Consider the following 26,591-nt stretch of genomic DNA (forward strand, 5'->3'; position numbering starts at 1 on the left):
AATAATACTTTGAAATTATAGTATTGAATAATATTGAATAATTAGAAAATCAAAATAAAACAAGGCTTTCATAAAATCAAAGGACAGTGATACAGCATATGGGATGAGGATCAGGCATGGGAAAGCCCTCTAAATAGGGAATATTTAAAGTGATATTAAGCTGATAAGAAGGGACCAATCATGATAATTGCTTGTGGGCAGGGATGAAGAGAGCAATCTTGGCAAAGAGGAAAGAAAGTAAGCCATCTTAGGTGGGGTCAAGTTTGGCATGTTTAGGAAACAGAAAAGAAAAAAAGTTGTTAAACCATGGAACAAGAGAAAGCAATATTATGGATAATAACATCTAGAGACAAAATATGCCCATCCCTTGAAGAGATTTAAATTTCTTAAATGGTTTTAAAACAACCTTTAAAAAATAATCTCTGTTCTAAGGGCATTCAGTGGTAGGTACCTAACTTGGTAGGACTTTCTAGCTCATCTCAGTTTTGATTTTTAAATTTAATTTTCTTCCATTTATTTAACCAAAACTCCTTTTGAAAACATTGACCTGTGGCCAAATTTAGATTATTGTGCATCTAGGTGTGGGTGCTGCACAGAGTAGTGAATTAATCTAAATGCCAGAAATAGTTTCCAGATTGAGTGAAGGAAAAATGTTTTCTTACATGTTTATTGAAATACACAGCCTCTAAGGTTATCATTTATTCCTTCATTGTTGATAGAGGACCAAAACAGGGTGTGGGATGAAAGTAAAAGTTCACTCCAGATGATGGATCTAAAGGGATTGGAACATGGAACAGTATGGGCAGAGTTAAGAGATGTCAACAGAGAACAGGAGGGTGCACTTACCACTCACAGGGCTGAAGGGATGGGTGGAGGACTTCGAAAGCCCCATGGGAGCCAGAGCATTGGAGGAGGAACTGACTGGAAGAACTGTAGCCAGGGAGAAAGGCAACCCCTGCTACAAATAGAATGAGTAGGAGTCACTCAGCCACTTTCTAAATTTGCTTTTTGATATTCCTTCAGACCTACAATGCCTGAGCCCAATAGAAAGCTGGCAGATAACAGAGACAGGATGATGTAATCCACAGAAGGAAAGGCTGCTTCTTTGGGGGCATATAACAGGGCAGAAGATGTATAAGGGAAAGGCAAACAGAAAAACGCTAGTGCACATGGATAAATTAATTTAAATATTTTTCTTTCCTCTTGACTCTACTATTTAAAAATAAAACTTTGAAAGTTCAGCAACAAATACTTTGATTTAGGATTAGCAATTGTTACAGATTGGTAGGAATGATGGAAAGCTGGCTGTGTTTATTGAAAGCAACTGCTTCTCAACTCTAGCCCGTGTTTGCTGTGTTTTGTTGTTGTTGTTGTTTGCTTTTTAATCTGGCACTGTTCTGACACCAAATGTGTGGCTTTTTCTGACATCAATACCTATTATTTTTTCTTACCAATTCTTCAACTCTGTGACATTGAATGTCCCACACTTCTTGTCAATTTTTACACTACCTACATGGAGTTAGCCTCATGCTCCAAACGTGTAAGGACTCTGTCCCAACCCAGCTGCAGATGGGATGCTTGGGATGCTCACAATTAACTGGACAACTACAAATTTGAAAGTTACCACAAACTATCCTCAGGCTCAATAACTCACTAAAATGACTCATAAAAACACTTTATGACTCAGGAACAGCCAAAAATGAATAGATGCATATGGACAAGGTATAAGAGAAGGGATGTTGAGCTTCTATGCCTTCTCTGGGCTCACCACATTTCTGGAACATCATTATTTTCACCATCCTGAAAGTTCCCCAAACCTTGTGTGTAGACTTCATGAAGGTTCTCATGGAGGTGACCATTGGTGAAGATGGTCCATCTCCAGCTCCAATTCCAGTCCTCAGAAGTTGGAGAGTAGAGCTGAAGGTTTCAGTCCATGAATCGGATCTTGGTCTTTTAGGTGAATAGCCCCCATTTTGAAGCTACCTAGCCCCCACCCCAGGTGACCACATTAGCATAAACCTAGGTGGGATCAAAAAGAGTCTATTCAGAATAACAAAAATATTCCTGTCACTTAAGCAGGAAACTGGGACAAAGACCAAGAATATTTTTAATTATGCCACATTTGCCATGCAGAAATCATGGGTCAGACAATCTCACCTTTGGTGAGAAAAACAAAATCTCCATGTGAAGACACCCGATTTCTAAGCATTCCCAATTCTTTCAGATTTTCCAAAAGGGCTTTGCAGTCCAAACAAAGGATACCTATTAAAAGGATTTGTCTCACGGTTTCCAGTCTGTGATATCTGACATAGAACTCCAGAACGATAGTTTCTAACCATGGTTGCACACAGAATCAATTACCTGGTCAACTTTGAAAACTTCATGCCTGGACTTCAAGCCAAGCAATTGTGTCAGAACCTCCTGGGTCAGCCCAAGACACTGGAAATTTTCAACATGGTTTCCTGATTGTTTAAATGGGTTTTTTTAGATGTTTATGTGCTTTCTATTTTTTTATTCTAATTTGTTATGTTTGATAGCAGAATGAATTACAATTCATATTACACATATAGAGCACAATTTTTCACATCTCTGGTTGTACACTACTGAGTCACACCATTTGTGTCTTCATACATGTACTTAGGGTAATGATGCATATCTCATTCCATATCTTTCTTACCCCCATACCCCTTTCTTTTTCCTCCCTCCCCTTTGCTCTATCTAGAGTTTATCTAATCCACCTATGATCCCCCCAACCCCATTATGAATCAGCATCCTTATATCAGAGAAAACATTCGACGTTTGTGTTTTGGGAATTGGCTAACTTCACTTAGCATTATATTCTCCAGCTTCATCCATTTACCTGAAAATGTCATGATTTTATTTTCTTTTTAATGCTGATTAGTATTCCACTGTGTACATATACCACATTTTTATTATCCATTTATCAACTGACAGGCATCTAGGTTGGTTCCACAGTTTAGTTATTGTGAATTGTGCAGCTATAAACATTGATGTGGCTATGTCCCTGTAGTATGCTGTTTTTAAGTTGAGTATAGACTGAGGAGAGGGATAGCTGGGTCAAATGGTGGTTCCATTCCTGGTTTTCCAAGGAATCTCCATACTGCTTTCCATATTGGTTGCACCAATTTGCAGTCTCACCAGCAATATATTAGTGTACCTTTTTCCCCACATCCTCGCCAACACTTATTGTTGTTTGTATTCTTAAGAGCTGCCATTCTGACTAGAATGAGATGAAATCTTAGAGTAGTTTTGATTTGCATTTCTCTAATTGCTAGAGATGTTGAACATTTTTTCATATATTTGTTGATTGATTGTATATCATCTTCTGAGAAATGTCTGTTCAATTCATTGGCCCATTTACTGATTGGGTTATTTGTTTTTTGTTAGTGATTTTCTTAAATTTTTTTTTTGTTGTTGTTTTGGAATAAGTTCACATTTATAGAAAACTTGTAAAGATAATACAGATTTCTCCCATACTGCACATCAATTTCCCCTATTGTTGACACCTTACATTACCATGGCACATTTAATTTGCCAAAATTAGAAAAGTGGGCTGGGCACTATGTCACACGCCTGTAATCCCAGCGACTTGGGAGGCTGAGGCAGGAGAATCTCCAGTTCAAAGCCAGCCTCAGTGAAAGCAAGGAGCTAAGCAACTCAGTGAGACCCTGTCTCTAAACAGAGTACAATACAGGGCTGGGGATGTGGCTTAGTAGTTGAGTTCCCCTGAGTTCAATCTCTAGTATTCCCCCTCTCAAAAAAATTAGGAAACTGACATTGGCATATTATTGTTAATAACAGACTCTATTTGGATGTCACTAAGTTTTCTAATAATATTCTCTTTTTGGTCCAGACTCCAATCAAGGATACCATGTTAGTTCAGTTGTCCTGTCTCACCAGCCTACTCTGGTCTTTGGGATTTTCTCAGATTTCCTTGTTCTCCTTGAATAGTACTGATTTTGTAACCTGGAGAATTCTTCCAGATATGTTTTTTGATATTTTTATCATGATAGGACCTATATTACATATGGATTTCTAGAAAGAATGCTATTGGGATGAAGTGGCTTTCTCGTCATATCATGGTTTATCACCATGTTTTTAAATGATTGCTCTAATTAATAGTGGCCAGTGGAGAAGAGATAGCAGGTCTCATTCAGCTTCTGGCAGTTTGAAGTGGACAAGTCAGTATAGGAAATCCAGAGGGATGACTGGCAAGCAGTGATCTTCAATTCTTTTAAATAAGCTGTCTGAATTGAGTCAAGAGGCAAAGGTCCTCTTCCAGGACCATACACTAATGAGTCTTTAGGGAAGCCAATCACAGTGTTCCAGTGTTGATTTCTTCATTTGTACAATGAAGAAGTCTATCTGAGGCCATTTCCATTCCTAAAATTAAATGATTCCAAAAACTCTGGAGAGGGGTTTCATTAATCAAATACTATCCATAGTTGGATTTCCTAAGAGGCAATGCATTATATACTGAGCAAGACATCTCCAAGATGTCCAAGTATATACAAAAGAGGATAGCAGGGCAGTCCCTTTACTTTTCCATGTGACATCTGTAATGCTTGTATCCTAGGAATATTAGACATCAGACAGGAAGAAAACAAATTGCAAAATCTAAGAAGAAAATTCAACTCCTCCATTCATCTTTTGTCTCTAGTACTCACTGGGGATGCTGAACTAAAAATGACATAATTTGTTTATGAAATATTAGGAGTGCACATTTTAGTACTTAAAAAAAAAATCTTTTTAATGTTGACTCTTTGTGTAAATCTTACCGGAAATGAGGAGGCTTGGCTTTCAACATTGGATGTTCTAAGTTTGCCAGTAATTTGTACAGAGCCTGTGATTGCAAAACCACAAACATTTCACAATAGTGGAAGCCTCTAATTAACCATAATAAATGACAGAGTGGATTTGTTTTAAATACATGTTTAATAAAACTAACAGCTTTAAAGATCATAAACCAAGAGATTCGCTGTTGAGGTGAGATAGATAGGCTGCAAATGGTTTGCAAAATACTTTTTCCACCTCTGTGTGTTAAGTCTGACATAGAACATGCTACTAATATTGGATCAGGCTCTCATCTGAGGTAATTTGCCTGTGGGAATTGTATTGGCTGTGAAATCAGCTCCTCTTAGCTGTTGTTTAAAAAAAGGGGCGGCTGGGGGCAGGAGAGTGGCACAATTCTATGGTACATTTCAAATGACTGAAACCAGCCATTCTTAGGCACTCAGACAAGAAAGTGTGTCAAACAGGACCTTTAATGTATATTTATATTTAAAAATCCGACCTAACAGAAAACCCTGAATCTTTTATACAATGACTGGAGCCTTCTAAGAGCCCAATTAATGTATTGTCAGGTGAATGGTTGGCCTGGCACTCTGAGCTGTTCTGAGGGATGTGAGAGGGCTCAGGTAGCGCCTAGGAAGAATAGATGCACTTGTAGTGATTCAGTGGCCCGTCTGAAAGGCACATGCAAAGGCAGCTGCCTCTGGTGTGCTGTCTTTCAGGCTCACTTGATAATGCTAGTGTCAGTTACAACTGAAGCGTGTGCCAGATTTCAGATAGCCCAAGCTGGCATTTCAGAGCCCTTAATTGTGGAACTTGAGAAGAAAATGGGCACATTCTTCCTGAGATGGTTATTCAAATACAGGCTGCTACGGACCCCAGTCCCACCTCTCTGGGCCCCACTTTTGTTCTGTTTCCACATAAAATGCATGAGGACTACTGAACCTTTTCCCCTTGGCCACTCCTTTATTGCCATCTTTGCTGGGAGTGGCCTTGTTAAAATGTGCCCCATGCATTAAAATGAAATTGTCACTCCTGGGTGGTGCAGCATAACGTGGTTTGACACTAAATGCTGGCAGCTACAGAAAACAGAATTTTATTGTATTTGTTCTTTCAGAGAAGAGAGTCTCTAAAGGCTCACAGCAGACTTCACTTAGTTAAATCTGAATGAACCCAAAGTGAACAATCTATGCTGCTGTCTTTGTGTTCATAGAAACAGCCCCCATCCAGCCTGATATGGCTGTAAAACAGCTTTAAGAAAAGATGATCATATTTAGAATTCAGATGGGAAGACTGGAAGCTTTCAAACCACTGAAATATTGTAGGTGGGTGGAATGAAGGGGCTAGCCACCTGATTTTCTTTCTTAGCTTCCTCTGTGTCCCCTAAAACACATAATGTAAAATCAACTTAACACTAACCCCATCTAGATTGGGTCTTCTTTTAGAATTCCATGTCATTTTAAGGCAAAGAGAAAGGATTTGATTTGAGGACTTCTGCAAGCAAGTTTTAGAGTCTTAACTGCCTTTTAGCTGGATGAGTACCCAGAGAGAGATTGAGCAGGGAGGGGGCTCTAGGGCATAGGCTTTTCATTCTGTAGCTCTCCTAGAATAAAAATTCCATAAAGTAACATCTGTAGTAATTAAGGGCTTACATTTCCTCTCCCATTCATGTCTCTGCTAGGAGGAAAGGTTATTTTCCCTGAGACAATAGATAGTAGATCCTGTGGGAAGACAGAACACAGTTAGAATTCATTTGTTCTTAGAAATGGAAGCTTCCTACTTACAAAAAGAAAAAAAAAAGGAAAAAAAATCTGAACACATTGGAAGACTTATAATAAAACATTCCACTGGAAAGACAACTTAAAAGAGTTGGGTAAATTATATTTAGCTGGCCCTAGTGTTTGGAAAAGGAAAGATTCATCTTATCTCTATTATGAAATAGCTTTTGATTTGCAAAATGCTATCTTTACTCTTCTTTATTAAAACTTTATACTATGATGCTTACATATTTTTATGTATACATCAACTCAGTCTTAAGATTTTCGCCAAATAACATTTATGTGGATCTTTTTGTGTCATTTGATAAAATGAATACTGACCTATTGACCTCAAATTGGTTTCTTGCATTAATAGCCAGATCAACAACATAAGTCATGATGACGTGGAGCCCCTTATTAAAACAACAAAAAATTTATCAAGAATTTTAAGATGGTGATAGCAGAGCTTTCAATCAAATGCATGCTGTTCTATGGGAGGGCTCTGTGTAAGGAAGGATACAGGTATCATGCCCATGAAGTTGGACCTGGTTGGTGGTAGGGATTTGCCATGTGTAGCAATATAGGAAGATTTCATCTCATCAATCACAGGAATGTACACCTGAAAACAAACTTTAAAGATTTGGCAGGAAATAATTACAGCTCTCTAGTGGAGTTTCTGATATGATTTTTAACTTTGTTCACCAGGTCTTACAGATACCCTGTTTATATCTCTCAGTCTGTCTTTAAATCTTCAGTTGAACTTTCCACTCAGCTGTGTGGCTGGCTCCCTCTGCCTCATTGTACAGAGGGACCCAGACCTCTCCCTGCCCAGCTCAGTCCATGGGTTAACTAAGTTCTCCAAAGGCCTTTTCTGCCTTTGTGCCTACTTCTCAGCATTTTCCTGGGTTTTGAGGTTGCTCTCATACTTAAATTCTTGTAGCAACAATAAATATGTATTATTTATTTGGCAATTGTTAACATATTTTTTTTCTTATCTTGTTTCCCCTACATGTAATATGGTCATGTATTAAGTTTCTGAAAACACACATAAAATTTAAATGTAGGAATGTTTGACAACTTGTATTGATGGTATCCATTGCAAGAATGTTCATATTAATAACATAGCAGAAAATCTAAAATTATACTTTGCCTTTTGGACAAATTTCACACATTTCATGCACATCTTTTTTCATGAATATGCATGCTGTTTCTTAAGCTTATTTTTGCCTCTAGTTTATTTTTGTATGACTTAATTTCCTTTCATTAGAATCAACTTTTAATTTTTATCTTCTCCATTTAATTTTATAAAACAAGATGCAGATATAATTCATTATTTAAAAATTGTTACGAATGCTTCAGTACTTAAGACATGTCAACACTGCCAAAATCGAAATTATGGTGGAATGGTTCAAAACATTCATTCCTTTAATTGTATGTGAGATGCCCAAATTCTGCATGAGAACTCCCAGTTCAGGAATATTGGAATTCTAGTACTAAAAAGATAAAGGAGGTGATCGTCCAAATTTCAAAATGAAGAAAAGTACAAGATCTGAGGTTGTTGTATTTCTATCCTTCTCCCACATGCAGCACCCCAAATAACTCTCTTTGGGTGTCTTTCACATAGTATGTCTTCAACAAAAGTGTCATGGTGCTGATGTGACTAGCTGTGTTAGTCACTGCTGTATGCTAAGAGCTGTTTAAATAAGACACGTCTCCTCACCTTGGTTGGTGAATCCATCTGTGGTATGGCTTCGCAGTTATAGAATAGACTTTAGTGTTGGATAGCGATCCGTTCAAATACTGATTCTACCACTTATTAGAAAAATAGTTCATGTCTTCAAGCCTGAGTGCCCTTGTTGACATGACCTACCTTTCAGATTGGCTAATTCATTCACTCGGTAGGCATTTATGGAATGTTTTCAGTTGCCAAACATTCTTGTGTGAATTAAGTAAGATAATGTCTCTGGGCTTCCTCTGGGTGAAGCTCCAGCAGAGAGCCATCCACATGGGCAATTTTCACTACAGGGAATGATACTTTGAACAAAAATGATAGCTTTGTGATGTTCTTTATCAGCCTGGTCATCACAGTCACGGCAAAAATTGACAATAAGAGTAAATTTCTCAAACCTTTCCATTGCCTTTTGTTTTCCTTTTCTAATTTCTTTCCTTCCTCCCTTTATTCTCTATCTCCTCCCACCTGTCTCTGATATATATATATGCACAAAACTTGACAAAAGTATATGATCCCCTGTTTACTTTCTTTTGCCAGAATGGAGTCTACTGAAAAATGTGAAGTGGTAATTCAACATTTTAATGGAAAATATCTGAAAACACCACCAGGCATCCCAGGTAAGAAATGTCATTAATAAAGCCTATTGCTATTTTTAAAATGATTATGTGGTAAGGCCCTTCACTGGTCACTGGAAAGAAAAACTTTGCTTTTATAAATCTGCATTTGTTGGGGGGAAATGTACTGGGGGTTGAACTCAGGGGTACTTAACCACTAATCCACATCCCCAACCCTATTTTTTATTTTATTTAGAGACAGGGTCTCACTGAGTTGCTTAGTGTCTTGCTTTTGCTGAGGCTGAGATTGAACTCTCAATCTTCTGGCTTTAGCATCCTGAGGCTCAGTGGAGTGGCATGAATGTGTATTATTATTTTTTTATTTATATATGACAACAGAATGCATTACAATTCTTATTACACATAAACTGCACAATTTTTCATATCTCTGGTTGTATACAAGGTATATTTACCCCAATTTGTGTCTTCATACATGTACTTTGGATAATAATGATCATCACATTCTACAATTATGTATAACCCCATGCCACCTCCCTTCCCCTCTAACCCCTCTGCCCTATGTAGAGTTCATCTATTCCTCCCATGCTCCCTCTCCCTATTCCACTATGAAGTACTACACACTAACTCATCTTTCTCAAAAGTTTCTTAGTGTATCTTCTTTGGCCTTTTATCTGAATATTTTCTTGGCTAAAGTAAAATAGAAGAAAAACACAGCAAAGTTCATTAACAAAAAGAGTGCGCTTAAAACATCAGGGAAGGTTATAACTCTTATCATTAATGTTGACACCTTGTAGTTTGTAGTTTATAAAATATTAAACAGTGATATTCACGGTGGAGTCCACAGATTGATGCCCGTCTCCAAGCATTTCCTAGAAGTCCATGACAAGAAAAGTACAGAAAGGAAAGTAAGCAATCAGAAACATTTATGGCAATTTGACACTGTCAAAAATTCTAAATGCCAAATTTTATATTTTATAAAAATATCGATTACTGACAGACCGAAACTTTTGAAAAAAATACTATCCATTCATTAGAGATAATTGGAGAAGTTCCAAATTAGACTACCCCATGGCATTTTATAGGGGGAATTTTTAGGCAAAGGTTCTACAAATGTTATAATAAAAGATATAACTTCATGCTCTCAGGAGTTATATTCAGCATAAGAAAAGTCAAATATACCATGTGTATCAGTATTATAAATGCCTCAACTTGATATTAATCTGGCAGCAAGTTACATGTAAAGTATTTGATAATATGTAAGTTAATTTAAAAAATGTAGTTTCACTAATGCATAAAAACTTAAAAGACTGAAGGGTTAAACTGGGAAAAATTCCAATAAGAACTATTTTTGTGATGAATGTTTTTTTGCTGTTGTTGTTGTTGTTTGTTTTGGGGTTTTGTTTGTTTGTTTTTTGCTTTTTACAGGAAGGAAAACTAAGCTTGATTTCAAAAGTGTTTGTGCCACAAAGCTCCTTAAAGAATATAGGGATGGACACGTATTTTAGTTCCTTAAAATAGCTCAAGGTTATAGAGAAGGGAAATGTGGGCAAAAAAAAAATGTTCTTGTGGAAGAGTCAGGAGTTGTTTTGTTTTTGTTTTGTTTATGATTTAGTGGGTGGGTGGGTGGTCAGAAAAGCAAGACGACCCTTCACACTGACACTGGGTGATGTGGAAGACCCAAAGTAGCTGATGACCGGTAAATCAGTGAGTGAACACACAGCAGAGACTGTGCCTTGATCTGGTTATCTCCCATGCATAACATCCCCTAGAGAACCGACTGCATTATGCTCCAATTGGAGACATATGGTGTTGTTAAGAGAGGAGTTAGCAGTTTTCATCTCAGCATGTAAGCTGCCCTTGCATTTTAGGAGAAATACTTTTTTTTCCCCCCATTTAGCATAAACAGATATTTTAAGACACTCTGTTCAGACCTGTCATTGAATCAAGGAAAGGCATTGTTAGTGGATTTTCCTCTTATTTATCCCAGTTGATACAACAGATGCCTGTTTATGCAGCAGGCATTCAAACTAGGTATGAGTTATATTGTTTTGTAAGAAATTTAAAAGCAAGAAAACTATGTGGAAATTATTGTTGATTAAATTTTAACATGGGTATTTTACTTTTTAGATTTCATTGTTTTGGAAAAAAAGACATTGAAATCCTTCTTGACCCAATTGATTTTAAAATGTTTTGTTTGGTTTTCCCCATAGAGCATACAGTTGACTAATGCAATTTAATGCTTAAGACAAAGAATGTCACTGCAAATCCTCAAATGTCCGGGCGTCCTTCTTGAATACACAGACTGTGACATTAACCTATCTAATATCATAGCTACACCCAATGGAAACATTGTGAATAGCAGGAATTTGGTTATAAGTTTCTCTTCACTTAGATCTCATGGGAATAAGAAAAAAAAATGATACTCAATTATAAAACTCTTAGAGATATAGTTTATGAGCTTTGCACTCAATATAATAGAATTGAACATATAATATTGATCAGCATCTATTCTCAAATTTGCTTGTTTATGTATCACTTTGGAAGTCAATTAGTTTAATAGAAGTTTCAGATGGTAATTAAAAATACTTAATCATTGATATGTAAATATATGTGAAATAAAAGAGGACATAAGGTAAGATATGGGTATTTTTAAAGGTTCAGTAGTAAAATCTTTACTGGTATCATTTCTATGTGAGGCCTGGTATAATCAAATTTGGTTATGTTATCTGTCTTTATTCATCCTCAATGCTTATTTTGTCAGATATCATTGAAATCTTATTTTCAGAAATTCATATCTTAATCCAAATTTTTATTCCATCTTGAAGACAGAAAAAGGAATATCACTAGTCCTGATAGCTGGGGATAGTCCTTTGACTTATTTTTTAAAGTGACCATTTTCCTAACCAATTTCAATACAGTATTTTAGTGAGCTTGTCCTTGCTTGTGATTGTACTAATTAAAACCAACATTAATTGATTTGGCCTACCTAAAACAAAAATAGAAATCAATAAAATCTGAAAAGGCTCAGTATACTGCACTACCAAAATTTAGCATGCTTGAGTTCAGAAACTGATGATTTTTCAGAACTGCACATTGATGATTTTGATGTAGGACTTTAAGACCGAGTAAATGAGGACCCACAGTGATCCAGTAATGGCCTGAGATTCTCAGGCACCAAGTCTGGTGTCAAAAAGATTACATGCAAAATAAGTTAGGTTCTTTTTAAAAGCTCTGCTTTTAATCTTACTCGAAGCAAGTACCAAGCAATGGGTACCATATTCCCTTGCTGACCTCTCCATTTATGAAGGTATTGGGGAAATACTGCATGTGCTATTGAGCAAATACAATGCCATTTTTATGTCTGTTGCTCAAGAAAATAATGATTATTCCCCCAGGATATGTGAAGCTAATTATTTTCCTGAGATGAACATATAGTTTTCAAATTTCCTAGGGTGCCATTTTTATAAAATAAAGAGAAAAATAACTACTTCAACCCAAAACTTTGACATTTTGCCTTTAATTAATTTCTTCTTCTTCTTTTCTTTGTCTCTTTGTTTCTTTCTTTCTTTCTTTCTTTCTCTTTATTTTCTTGGTACCCAGGATTGAACCCAGGGGCACTTAAACACTGAGCTGCATCCCCAACCCTTTTTATATTTTATTTTGAAACAGGGTCTCCCAAAATTGCTTAGGACCTTGCTATGTTGGCAAGGCTGGCTTTGAACTTGCAATCATCCTGCCTCAGCCTCCTGAGCCACTAGGATTACAGGGGTGCATCACTGTGCCATTGTCTTTGAATTTCAAATCCTAACATTTCATAGTTAAGGACATTTGCAAGGACATAAAACATTGACCACATTTATGTTGCTGGCACCATTTTTATTTGAATCATCATGAAAATAACTTTCTCTTTAAACATGATTCATGTTGATATGGAGTTTTCATTCCTGATAGATAATGTGAGCTAGGAGGGAATTTTATATATACCTTCTTTTGGATCTTGCTTTCCCTCTGGACTCCTCAAATTTATTCATAAAATATCTAATTTTAATGAGTATAACATGAATCATTAATGCCTCTTAGCATCTCCCCAAACCCACCTTGTTTACTTTAGATTATAATGTTATTCCTAGGTTTTCATTACCTGGAATAGTGAAGCTAAATATCAATGCCAGAAATCAAACTTTGAGTAGGAGCGTAGTTGATACAGGAAGTTAACAAAATCAGGCACCAGTGTTGCTATGAGCAGGTAAGAAGGAGAGGCTATAGAGGCAGGTGTTAAACAGTGTCAATCATTTGAGTGTTGTTGCCATCTGCAGAAAAAGATCATCCAGTATATTCTCCCTCCCCTAGAGAAAAAAAAAAGAAAACACAGTGTTCCATAAATGTTGCATGTCCTACATATCGATCTTGATGCTTTCTGGACAAAAATGAAGGATCATTAGTTGCTTGCCTGCCTAACCCCAGACATTTCTTTGTCCTGTAATGAATCACACAGCAATGTTGTGCAGCCCCAAAGCGTTCCAATTTCAAATATCTGGCAAAAGCAAAGGGTAAGTTCCCAGACACTTCAGGGATCTGTAGGGCATGAACTTGAAAGGCTCACTTTCAAAGAGCCCCTGGAGCACAGCAATGCACCATGCGGAAAAGGCTTCCACATGTAAGGACATGTATTGATGAACAGAACATGCAGCCTGGCTTATAGAAAAATAAATCATGGTGTGCTCTCAGACTAGATGTTTGCCTGTAAGCACATGTTCCTATCAGTAAAAGAATGTTTCCTGAAGAAAATGGAATAATCCACTTCTGATAGGACTTTCTCATTTTTAGATAATTGTTTCTCATCCCAATTAACCCCAAGAGGTAGGGAAGGTTTGAGAGGAAGCTTACCATTATAGGACCTTTTCAAATTTAACACATCTGTTACCAACAGAAATTTAAACAAATATTGAAGTACTAGAGAACATGTTTTTTTATAATAAATAAAATAAAACTCATGTGCCTTCTGATGCTTGACCATAGTAATTTTACTATTTTGTGTTGATGCAAATAAAAATGGAATTGTAGATGTATATATATGTGTGTGTGTATTACATTTAATATATATATATATATATATATATATATTTATATATATGCATATACTTTATGAGAGCATGCAAGGAAATATATTTATAATACGATAATTTTAAAAAAAGAGAGAAGAAATATTTGTTTAAATGTAAAATTCCTCCCAGAATAAAATATTCACAACTTATTTAAATGCTACTTATATTGAAAAGGATATTGAAAAATATGAACATTTGAGTAATTGGTTTTTCAATTATAATTTTCTTTTGGGAGGGATACCAAGTATTGAACCCAGGGATGTTTAATCACTAAATAACATTCCCAGACCTTTTTCATATTTTACTTAGAGAAAGGGTCTTGCTAAGTTGCTTCGGGCCTCACTAAATTTCTGAGGCTGGCTTTGAACATGTGATCCTCCTGCCTCAGCCTCCTGAATTGCTGGGAATAATTATAGGCACGCACTACCATGCCTCACATTCACTCAGAATTTTTAGGAGTTGGAAATGTTGAAGAAAGTCCTAATTTGTGTGTCTTCAGTTATGCCAGTCTATTAAGTCCACAGATGCACCTAATGTTGAGAGGCAGGTAATAAATAGAAAAATACTTTGGTTTATTTAGGCAAAAAAAAAAATCCTTACTGTCTTGCTCAGGTGAAACAGTATCCAACTTTAAGTATTTCATCTTTGTGAAACTAAAATCTCATTTGTATAACATACTTTGTAAACACTACAATCCCCAATCAGATATCATTTTGGATTTCTCCTCAGTAAAGGGACTTTGGTAATATTTAAGTGCAACTTTTTGTCATACCTCTCATATTTATGTTAGTGATGCCTTCTAGATGATTTCTGTGTATCAAACCAATAATTCCTTTTTATGGTGGAGAAAGCACAATTAGAATATTAATGAACTTCATAGAGCAGCCAGAAAACTCTATGGCTAGTGACATTATTGAATCAGTGTGAATTCTATGAAAACATATCTGGTCAATCAACCTTTGATCTCAACCTTCCTGTGGAGCCACATATGGTTTTGTGAAGGTAAACATCTAGGACTCTAGATATAAAGGGGACAAAGATTCATCTTCAGGAGACTAGAAATAATTGAAATAGATTTTGTGCCCCATGCTATTGTGATTTCAGCTTTAGCGAAGACAGTCTTTGTGTGTCCTTAAAGCATTTTACCTTGGCTTCATACCTAATATTTTTGCTTTTACTTCTCACGAAAAATCTAGAAATGTCCACTCAACCACCCCAGGTCTTCTGTAGACTTTGGGGAAACCTTCCATCAGTGGGAATCAGTGGATGACATCCAGCCTATCCTCCTTTTGATGGTCAAGTCTGAGTCATGATCTCCATAGTTCCTTGGGCTCTTACCCATAGTAGCAATATACTGATGAAGGCATTCTTTCTTGACTTATCTTTCTTCCCTGCCTTTCTTTCTCTTTTCCATCATATCCATATTCTGGTTTCAGCTCCTAATTGAGCTACTTTGTCCTAGACTCTGCTTTTAGAGAATGGAAATTAAAGTTGAGTTTTAATAATTACATTGGAGAATCCCTTTTTGACTCAGAACTTTTGGTCTAGAGGAAGGGAGACCCAGCTAAAGGAGCGAAGTGAATTTCCTGGACTAGAGTATCCTGTATTCATGGCTTTGGGTTGATGAAGGTTGCAGTTAACAAGAAACATGAAAAAAGACAAAAAAAAAAAAAAACAGTAGTGGCATGACTGGTTTTAGTAGAGTTGACATAAAGAAGTGGATGGTTGATGAAAATTCAAGGGATGTAAAGCAGTCACAGTGCTAGCAAAGATGTCCAGACATAGGGAATTACTATTACCGCAAAGGTAACTGTTGAAGTGTGGTCTTTGTTAAATATGAACTCGTGCATGCCTGTGGTTGGGTGAAGTAAAGTGCAAGTGATCTTTAGCTGAGTAATTGGAGGCTTCTGATTATAATATGGGAAGGTTTTTCAATAATTCTTGAGACTACATGACTTAATCTCACACACTGATGCTCCTGAAATTCTAATCATAGGAGCAGGTTAAAAAGTGTCAACGATAGTGAAGTAACTTTTTTTAATCTTCCCTGATTCTGACTTTTCCAAACCATGATCATTTCCATGTTTTGTAGATTTATGGGCTTTGTGCTTAGCTCAGTGTACGCCTTCAATAAATGTTCTTTGGAGGGTACAATTCCATGAAGTGAATGCCCTTCATACTTGTATTTTCTTACAATGAGCTTCCCGAGGGTGTGTGTGGGGGAGGTGTGCATATCTCCAGCTGAACAAACATGCAGCTAACATGGAGGAAAACCTTGAGGGATGTCAATCCATATTTTCTTAATTTTTTCAAAAAAAATCCTGTACACACACATATCTATCTAAATAGCAAGAAATGAGAAGAGAGAAAAAGAGCACTTTAAATGTTCAGAAGAGCACGAAACTTAAATGAGCAATATTCCAGTTAGTTTTTGGAAGCATGTTTCCAAGACTGCTTGCTTTGCAAGGTGTTATTCTGCTGGCCTAATCATTATCTCTTTAAAGAACTCATTCTGGTCCAGTGCAATGAAAAATTTTGTTTTCCTGGCAATGGTCTTGCCTAATTACATTGAAATCCTGTCTGTATCTTAACTTTTTGCCACTGGTACTGTCATTGAGCTACACTTTCACTTTGTTTTTCTTCTTTTTCATTTTGAAAAAGTGGCTATCAAGAGAATAAATAGAAAAGAGAGTTTCCTGGTCTATTCTTTTGTCCCTTTTGGAATAATGTTTGCTTCTTGCCTAGAGGAAATTCCACACTGCCCTGCTCCCTATTGTAATATTATATAGAATTTGTAGTTCTTATCAGTAGGACCTTATTAATGCTTTGCTGAACATATCTTTTCTATTATTATGCATCAAGCACCATGAGTAGCAGCAGAATTCTTCTAGGATGTCATTTTGTTGCAGGATCTAATAATTTAAAGTACTTGTAAATTGATGCAATGGGGAAAAGAGATGAGGAAGTTTTCGATAAATCTTCAAAATCATGAATAATCTTCAAACATTATTTCTAAAAGAGTAACACCATTCAAGTCTGCCAAAATTTCTGAATTAAAGACTTTACAGTAAAAACTTATCAAATAAATGATAGGGCCTTAATTTTATCACTAAGACCATGTTGGCTTTGCCTTCAATTAGCATCACTAATGAGCAATAAAACCATTTAGTATCTATCTGAATAAGTCTTATTAAGAAGCAAAGAGGGTTGAGGGGCTGCAGACCAATTAAGATACCAACTAGGGAGACCAAACAGAATAATTAAGTGTTTAGTACATTTCCAAATCTATGATCTCATCTAATAGGTTTGATTTGAAATAAATTCTAGCCAATTTCTAAAGAAATGGATAGTATTCTGCATTGAATACTTGCCATTCTCTCCCAGTAACTGCCAAAAAGCCTGCCTTACCACACAAAACCATGTATATGATGTAAGTCTTTAGAATGAAAGTCTACAAAACTGAAGGAGATATTTTAAAAGGAATATAAATGAAAACACTCATTAGGCAAGCCGGAACCAGCTATTATTTGTTTATCTTATTATCTGCTTCCTCAGATTTCTCATGTCTTTAAGTTCATGAATGATGAATCAATTAATTTACTATTATTTTAATCATTTTTTCAGTACAAAAAGAAACATGTCATAGGACATTTGCATATGTATGTTCTTTTTTTTAGATTTCTCATATTTCAAAGACACATTTGACCCAGTAGAGTGTAAATTTTTCTAAGAAAGATCTTTGATGTTTATCTCTCCTTTTGTTTTTCTTTTCTTTCCAACAAGACTCTTCAGTCCCTTTAGATACAAGTACTGCACCTTGCCCTTTGTTTCAGGCATCTAAACCAATCCTTGGCACAAAATATTACTAATAATTATTTGAAAAAATAAGTACGTAAATATTTGTAGTAGGCAGAATAATAGTAGGCCTCTCAAAGATCCATTATTCTTAACCCCTAAAACTGTAAAATAGTTTATATGGAAAATAGGTATTAAGGTTTCAACTGAAATTAATATTGCTAATAGATGGAAAAACAGGGAAATTATCCCGGATTACCTGGTAAGTCACACACAACCTTGAAAGTGAAGAGAAAGGTAGAAGACATGAGAATGATACAATGTGAAAAAAGACTTGTTCCACCTCCTTGGGGTTGGAGGGGTATGGGAGCCCTGAGAAGCTGAGATGAGCAAGGAATTGTATTCTCCCCAGATATGAAACCCATTTTGTTTTATGACTTGAAGTTTTTAACGATCTGTTATAGGGGCAACAGAAAACTCACACATCAGCACTGAACTTGTTTTACCTTTTACTTTACTTTACTTTTACTTTCACCCATGTTATTCTTTTTTTTAATGAGGTGGACACAATATCTTTATTTTGCATTTATGTGGTGCTGAGGATTGAACCCAGTGCCTCGTGCATGCTAGGCGAGCACTCTACCACTGAGCCACAACCCCAGCCCTAATCCACACTATTCTTAATGGTTTATACTATGCATATGAACTGCCTCTGGAAAACTCTCATAGTTTCTTTTACTTTTTACCTATTTCATGAGTTGCTTTGTATTACTTGTATGATAAACAGGAAAAACTCTATCTTGTTAAATATTTCAACTTAGTTTCTTTATACCTTCTCATAAGGATATACTAGAGAAACAATTATACTAGAAAACAATTAAGCATTCATAGAGAGCTTTTATAAAGGGGGAATGGTCCTTAGGCCTCAGAGCACATCATTTTTAATTTCTTTTATTAGTGAATTATAGTTACACATAATAGTTGGATTCATTTTGACAAAAATCACAAATTCATGGAATTTGATTTATTTCATTTCAGTCCCCATTTTCCTGCCCCCACTCTCTTCCCCTCCTTATTCCCATTTTCCTTTCTCTACTGATCTTCCTTTCACTCATTTATTTATTATTTTTGATTGATGCCTTATAAATATACATAAAGGTGAAATCCATGGTAATATATTTATATATGCACATAATGTAATTTTGCTAAATTCATTTCACATTTCCTCTCTTTTCCTGTCACTCCTTCTCAAATTTCTTCTACTCCACTAAACTTCCCTACATCTTTGATATCCAATCTCCACCTCCTTTTTTCTCATTACTTTGCTCTAGTTTCCACATATGAGAGAAAACATTTGACATTAGACATTAACTTTCTGAGTCTGGCTAGTTCACATAGCATGATGTTCTCCAGTTCCATGCATTTACTGGCAAATGCATAATTTTATTCTTTATGGCTGAGTAGAACTTCATTGTGTATATAAACCACATTTTCTTAATCTGTTCATCTATTGATAGGCATCAGGGCTGGTTCCATAATTTGGTTATTGTGAATTATGCTGTTATAAATATTGATGTGGCTGTATCAGTATACTATGATGATTTTAGTCCTTTTGGATGAGCTGGGTCATATGGTAGTTCCATTCCTAGTTTTTTGAGGAATCTCCATACTGTTTTCTGGAATGATTATACAAATTCACAGTCCCACCAACAATGCATGAGTGTACCTTTTCTCCCCCACTTCTTCGCCAACATTGATTATTATTTATATTTTTTGTAATTGCCACTCTGACTGGAATGAGATGAAATCTTAGTGTAGTTTTGATATACGTTTCCCTGATGAGTGTATTTTTAATTCAAATAAATAACTCATTAACTTAAACCATCTATTATATAAAATATGCCAGGAAAAGTATACCAGTTGTAAATCTAAATTCCATGCAAATTGTATTTCTTTAGGTCTCAACATTAACACTTGCTCTCAATAATTCTGATGATTGAAGAAGTGTTAGATTTTGGAAAAACCTATAAGGTTTAAGTTGATATCAACTGAAAGTTTTAGATGATTTTACTTAAAGTATTAATGGTGTTCCCATCTCAATTTACTGCCCTATGAAATAATCAGTGTCTTAAAGCTTCAAATGGTTGAGTTCCTTATGGGATCTTAGTTTTGAGACATGAATTTAAAATACTGGGGGGAGGAAACATTGATACTCATTACTATGTTTTAACAAGGATTGTTATATTTCAAGTGATTAAATAAAAAAAAATGTCTGGGTATGGTGATGTACACCTATAATCCCAGTGACTTGGGACGCTTAGGCAGGAGGATTGTCAGTTCAAAGCCAGTCTCAGCAACTTAGTGAGACTCTGACTCAAGATTAAAAAAATAAAGATTTGTGGATGAATCTCAGTGTTAAAGCACTCCTGTATTCAATTGCCAGTACCATTAAAACAAACATATAAAAACTCCCAAAACTGAGGCCTTCAACAGCCTTTGTTTATGTGGATTGCATTTTGCATTTATCAATATTTAGAAATCAAGATTGAAGAAAGGTTAAAGATTTATTTATGAATTCAGTAAGTGATATTTTCCTTAAAAACAAAAAAAAAAAAAGGAAAGAAAGCTAAAATGTAAGTAAATTTTTAAAAACGTGTTCCTTGACACAAGTGTATTATCCCTGTGGAAGATTCGGGGGCTGTACATATAAAACCACAACAGTTTTCTCTTGATCTACAAATGAGACCTATTTGGAACTAGAGATTTCTATCAAATTGTTATAATAGTTGAGTCACAGAGACACCCTAAAGAAAAACAGCTCAGCAATATAAGTTGATTTCTAGTTGTTTGTTATTAGAACAGACGTTAGTGTTCCCAGGGTGCTGATCAACTTCCATTAGACAGCGTCTGCATCGTTGTCTTTAGATATACTGCACTCAGCCTGCAGGAGCCTGTTTTGCTGAGGAGCAATGACATTGACAAAGACCTAGCAATTTGTGTCCCTCTGGTTGGGCCAGCCCATAAACAATGACTGTTAGGGTTAAAGTAGCGGTATTTCAGTTCTTTGATTCCCAGTAAAGGCAACCTGTGTGTCATCTACACCATCTCCATAGCTCCCTTGAAGGACTCAGCAGTGAGCCTTTATGGAACTCTTCTTACCTCTGTCCCCTTGCCTGATACCTTCACTCCATGAACCTAATTTTCTCTTCCCCTACTGGCTTTTCCTGGAACTACATCCTAATAATTCAGTTTCCAAGCATTCTTGTTTCCAGGTCTGCTTCTGATGAAACCAAAATAGATCGGTGATCTGTTTGTTTTCATTAATATTTTGAGCTTTCAAGTCTCATCTGTAAAATATACTCTTAAGTAAACTGAATTCCTCAGTATAGTTTGTGGGAGAATTCAAACATAAATATAAAATTCCTCAAACTCCCTAGTTCACTGGAAATGGAAATACTAAAGACACTTTTAATTAAGGAGTGTAACAGACTGGCTTCATTTGTTTTGTTGGTGCTGTGGGGATCAAACCCAGGGCCTCCTACATGCTAAGCATGAACTCTGCCACTGAGCTATATCTCCAGCCCTATAACAGGGTTTCTTGGTAAAGACATACACAGTTTAACTTTCAGTAAGACTTTTGCAGTGGAAGACAAAATTGTAATTAGATATTCCGTGAGTGAGCACATCACTGTTTGATAGTATGAGTTAGCTAATCACATTATACCTTGATAAAAGTGCATCCAAAATAATCAAAATTGGATATGATCTAAATATGTTATGTGCACGTACAAATATGCCACAACGAACCCCATTATTTTGTATAATTAAAATGCACTAAAAAAATAATGGTGAATACATGTGTGTGTATGTATGTATGTGAAACTTGGGTTTAAACATAAAAACATCTTAAAATACACAAGCATTGAAGTCAAATATTAAAACTAACCTAGGGTGGGAGGGAAATGGAGGGGGCAGGGGATTAGCAAGGTCAGTGGAATGTGATGGACATCATTATCTAAAGTACATGTATGAAGATACAAATTGGGTGTCAACTTACTTTGTATACAGAGATATGAAAAATTGTGTTATACATGTGTAATAAGAATTGTAATGCAAAAAAAGAAAAGAAAAAGTACATCTATAAATTCATGAATTGGTGTGAACATACTTTATATACAAAAATATGAAAAAAAGTGCTCTATATGTGTAATAAGAATTGTAATGCATTCTGCTGTTGTGTATTTTAAAAATTAAAATCAATTAAATACAATAATAATAATAATAATAGCCTATTTTTATATGCAACCACTTTAAAATAGCATGGAGACTGTCAGCTGAATGGTGTTCCAGAGACTCTTGGAAGTCCCTGAAATCTTTTCTAGCAGTCTTCAAGATCAAAAACATCTTCATAGTAACTTTAATACATCATTTGCCTTTTTTATTCTGATTCTCTGACACCTATAGAGTGGAGCGTCCTGGTGACTACATGATTTGCATTATAGTAAAGGGGGAAATATAGAAGCAGATGTATGAATCTGTTTTCTACTAAGCCAGGAATTGTAGAGATTTTCGAAAATATGGAGTGAAGCCATTCTAATAATGATTTTGTTTTTGAAAATAATTTAAATATAAAAATATTGATGTTAACATGTAATTGGTCTATTACTTTAAAATTTAGTAAGGGCATCTAAAAATGTCTCAGATTTATTTTTCAAATGGTGAATCTTGATAGATACTATATATTAAGACTATCTATATACAAAGTTTTGTGGGGCCTGCATAATTTTTGAGAACAAATATAGGCCCTAAGACAAAAATAAAAAAAAATGAAACAAACCTTGAAAATTGCTGATATACAGTATAATTCAAGTCTTTCTTCTGAATATTAGAAAAGACTAACAAAAATAGGATAAAGATGAAGTTTAAAAGATCCTCTTATTAAAAAAAAAAATCTTATTTTGAAAGACCAGGTATGTCCTAAAAACCTAATTTAAATCGAAGAATTAAGAAACAGAATTCAATGAATTATAGGATTATTTTTGTGCAAACAAGCTTCCAGGTAATTTTATATGAGTAGATTGTTTGCATTTGCACTATCATTTTGATTAGCAAATGACACTGTTTGAGAGACTATGTGAACATGTTATTAAAGTAGTATGTTTTATCGGAATATGTATGTGCTGGCATTGTGAAATTGAAACTGTGTGAATTTGTGGGTGCATGTGAATCTGCCAGAATTGGGGGAGAGTTTAATGTCTAAGAGCCAGAAAGCCAACCACAGACATCACTCAGGAGTTGTTGTCTTAAGGGCTATTCTGTTTTGCTTCTTTTGGTCACTGCTCATTTCAGAAGTGCCCATCTTGTAGCTGGACTCTGAGTGCATTTCATCATATGGAGCATCTTAAAGATGAGCTTCCAGGCTTACTGGTTATAGTAAATGATAACTGATAAATGAGAAACAAGAATTTAAACACTGATGCACAATTAAATGTATAATATCTGCTATTATTATTCACATAAAATATTTTTTTTGGTTTGTTTTCAGAAATGGTAAAATCTCCTTTTATAGAATCACACCATGGTGAATTTCTTTAAGCTAAATATATGTTCAACCAATTTGAAACAGCAATAGGGAAAGTACTTACCTCGTCATCCTTAGTAACTAATTATAATTTTATCTGGATGAATCCATGTAATACATAAAAGAATGTAAGATGAGATTTCTCACATAATTTATTTTGAAAAGACATGATTGTCTACACCTTTTGACAACGCCTCTATTTCTCTCATCCCCCAAACAAGCATTGTTCATCTTTGATGATAATGTTAAAGAAAAGAGCAATACCCATCCAGCTTGTGCTATATTTTCTTTTTTTTTTAAAAGAGAGAGAGAGACAGAGAGAATTTTTTTAAATATTTATTTTTTAGTTATTGGCGGACACAACATCTTTGTTTGTATGTGGTGCTGAGGATCGAACCCGGGCCGCACGCATGCCAGTCGAGCGTGCTACCGCTTGAGCCACATCCCCAGCCCTTGTGCTATATTTTCTATGAAAACTTTATGACCGAGATCCTCTTTTTCCTCTGTGAATTTAATTGATTGGAGAACAAACCATAGAGAATGCCATTTTGCCTTTGGAGGAAGATGAATCCTGGCTTGAATTTTGATGTTGTCTCTTCTTCAGTTTTGAACTTGGACATATTATTTAGCCTGTTGCCATGTTCTTCCTGGGATCGAATGGCTCTAGTAATTGACAACAATATCTCCTTTACAAAAGTGTTCCTAGAATTAACTGAGAGATTTTGTACAGCTTCAGAAATGGATATGGTATGTGTCACTAGCATTATTAATAGTATCTATAAAGCATCATCAGAATCACTTCAAAATTGATATCCACTTTCTAGTCTGGGAATATGATTTCACTTTGATGGTTGAGTTCTATGATCTACAACCATCAATGGGAATTATCTGGACAAGCTATATAAACTCTACCTCCTTCATGGGTTCTCTTCCGTTTTGAGCATTATGCATAATTGCTGCATGTCATTCTAGATTGGTATTCAATAAATTCTAAGTGTCCATGTTGATGTTCATCCATTTTCTGGGACAATTGGAAAAAGTATGGCATCAGATAAATATTTACCAGGACTTTGCGGAGGTGACTCCCAGATTCATAAACACTGATCATACTTTTCATAGAACTAAATAGCCATCTAAATGCAGAGTGTTATTAGAACAACTGCAAAACTTTTGTGTCATCTCAACCTTCTTGTAACAATTTCTCAAAATACCTTTGTGCTTCCAGTTCAGAAGTCACAGGATCTTCTTCTGTCCTCATTTTCCAGAAAAAAAAAAAAGTGCTTAATTATAAATGCTACACTTTCAGGCAGATTTTTCTAATTCCCCTGCCCATCATTCTTATGTTTCCACATTGAATTGTTTTCTCCTATACTGTATGTCCATTTGTGATAAGCAACCTTGTTTAACAAGTGATGTATACTCACCTCATCCCACTGGATTGCAGAATTATACTTTTTTTTATCCTTGTATCTCCTCCAATACCTGGCATTAGAACATAGACACTAAACTTAATTAAAAATAGTTGAGAAAAATTAGTGTGATTTCTTAATGCTGTCTTAATTCTCTCTTACTAATGCACTCAGTTAGTAGATGCTTGTCAAGTGAATGCAGAGACCATCCACTATGATTCCACGTGGAAATATTTCTCATACCATGTTCCTCTTTGTAAATTTTAAGTTATGACTCAAAAGCTATATTTTGGGTAGAGAGCAGTGTTCAAAAGTGAAAGACTGCTTTTCATTCCCATAAAACTTAAATAATTTTTCATTCTGGCTTCTATATTTCATTGCTCCCTTCTCCAGATTAAATTTTTCTAAAAAAGTAATGGGATATGGAAATTAAAAGAAGCAAAAAGAATATAAAATAAATGTACTGGAACACCAACATCCTGTTGGTTGTGACAACCAATTCTACAACTAGCAATTAGACATACTTTTTTTTTTCCAATTTAAATCATTTGCAAACACAGCTCTAGTCTTCTCGAAGGATCCTCTTTTCCAGAATTTCTCTGCAAGTCTGTCATTGTAGTGCATAGGGTTGTAGTACCCTGTACCATCAGGGGAATGGATTAATTAACCTTTATGTTGGCTTGATCTGTTGCTTCAATAAATATTTGTACCTTTTTTCCCTTGTGCTTTAATGAAGTCCTTTATCAATAGCACTAAGATCTTTACCCTTGACCTTTGCTACGTGTTCATTCAGAAATTTTTCATCAAAGTCTTTCACTTGCATTGTTAATCTCTTGCTGCCTCATTCAGGTTTGGCACAGAAATTAATTCATCCTGGATTAGGTAGAATTATTTTATACTCTGTTGGCTTCTGAAGAAAAAATAATTTCTGTCTTTAGAGTTCCTTCTTTAATTTCAGGTTTTTGTTATTTCCTATTTTCTGCATATTTGTTTTCTGTCTATTATCTGCCTACAGAATGTTTTTCTTGTTATTCTTTCTATATGATTACTTCATTTTTATCTTTTCACACTAATATCTCCAAAAATATATTGTTAATGACAGCAGGAATATTTTGTATTTTGTCTTCAATTCTATCAGTGAAAATTTTATTCCTTTCCTTTCCTTTCTTTCTTTCTTTTTTTAATGGATTTATTCCATTTATTTTTCAAAACACCTTTGGAAATTAAGGCACTGTTCCATTTTTGTGATAAGGAGGCTAAGGTTTATAGTATATATGTAAATTGCTCTAATTCAGATCTAGTAAAAAGGACTGATTGATCCTAAGATTTAGTTAGGCCACTTATTAGATGAATGACTTTAAGGAAGTTACTTACATTCTCCGTGTCTCAATTTCTTCACTGGTACAATAGAGAAAACCTGTTTAGCCTTTGTGCAGTAACACTGCAATGGTGGCTATGGATAAAATAAATTAAAAACTAAAATCTCTTGGAAGACTCATGGTAAATACTAAGTGTTATCTAGTTGCTAACTTCATGCTGTTATAAGTTCTCTTCTTGGTTGGAGAGGACTTACAATACAGGGAAAAAAATATGGTAAATACTAAGTGTTATCTAGTTGCTAACTTCATGCTGTTATAAGTTCTCTTCTTGGTTGGAGAGGACTTACAATACAGGGAAAACAATCAGCAAAAAATCCAATACCCTCTCTTCTCAATGCGGATGACAAACTTTCTTTCTTATTTTCTGAATATTAATATTCATATGGGGTTAAATGGTTCCTTCCTTTAGTCTGTACAAAGCCCTTCTCCTTAAGTTGACCACTTCA

General features: G+C 35.3%; 1 protein-coding gene across 11 annotated transcripts in view; it reads left to right on the top strand.

The window, feature by feature from the left end:
- The window catches only part of Rbms3 (RNA binding motif single stranded interacting protein 3), a 1,321,467-nt gene that overhangs the window by 1,073,112 nt on the left and 221,764 nt on the right, over positions 1 to 26,591 (top strand). For all 11 annotated transcript variants that reach the window (XM_058576560.1, XM_058576562.1, XM_058576563.1 and 8 more), the window contains one exon: positions 8,839 to 8,918. In XM_058576560.1, the coding sequence (XP_058432543.1) occupies positions 8,839 to 8,918 (80 nt within the window). The remainder of the gene's footprint in view (positions 1 to 8,838; positions 8,919 to 26,591) is intronic.

Source organism: Marmota monax, unplaced genomic scaffold, assembly GCF_021218885.2.
Source record: "Marmota monax isolate L192 unplaced genomic scaffold, Marmota_monax_Labrador192_F-V1.1 WCK01_AAM20220418_F8-fsc00021, whole genome shotgun sequence".
In the NCBI taxonomy this organism is placed as follows: Eukaryota; Metazoa; Chordata; class Mammalia; order Rodentia; family Sciuridae; genus Marmota; species Marmota monax.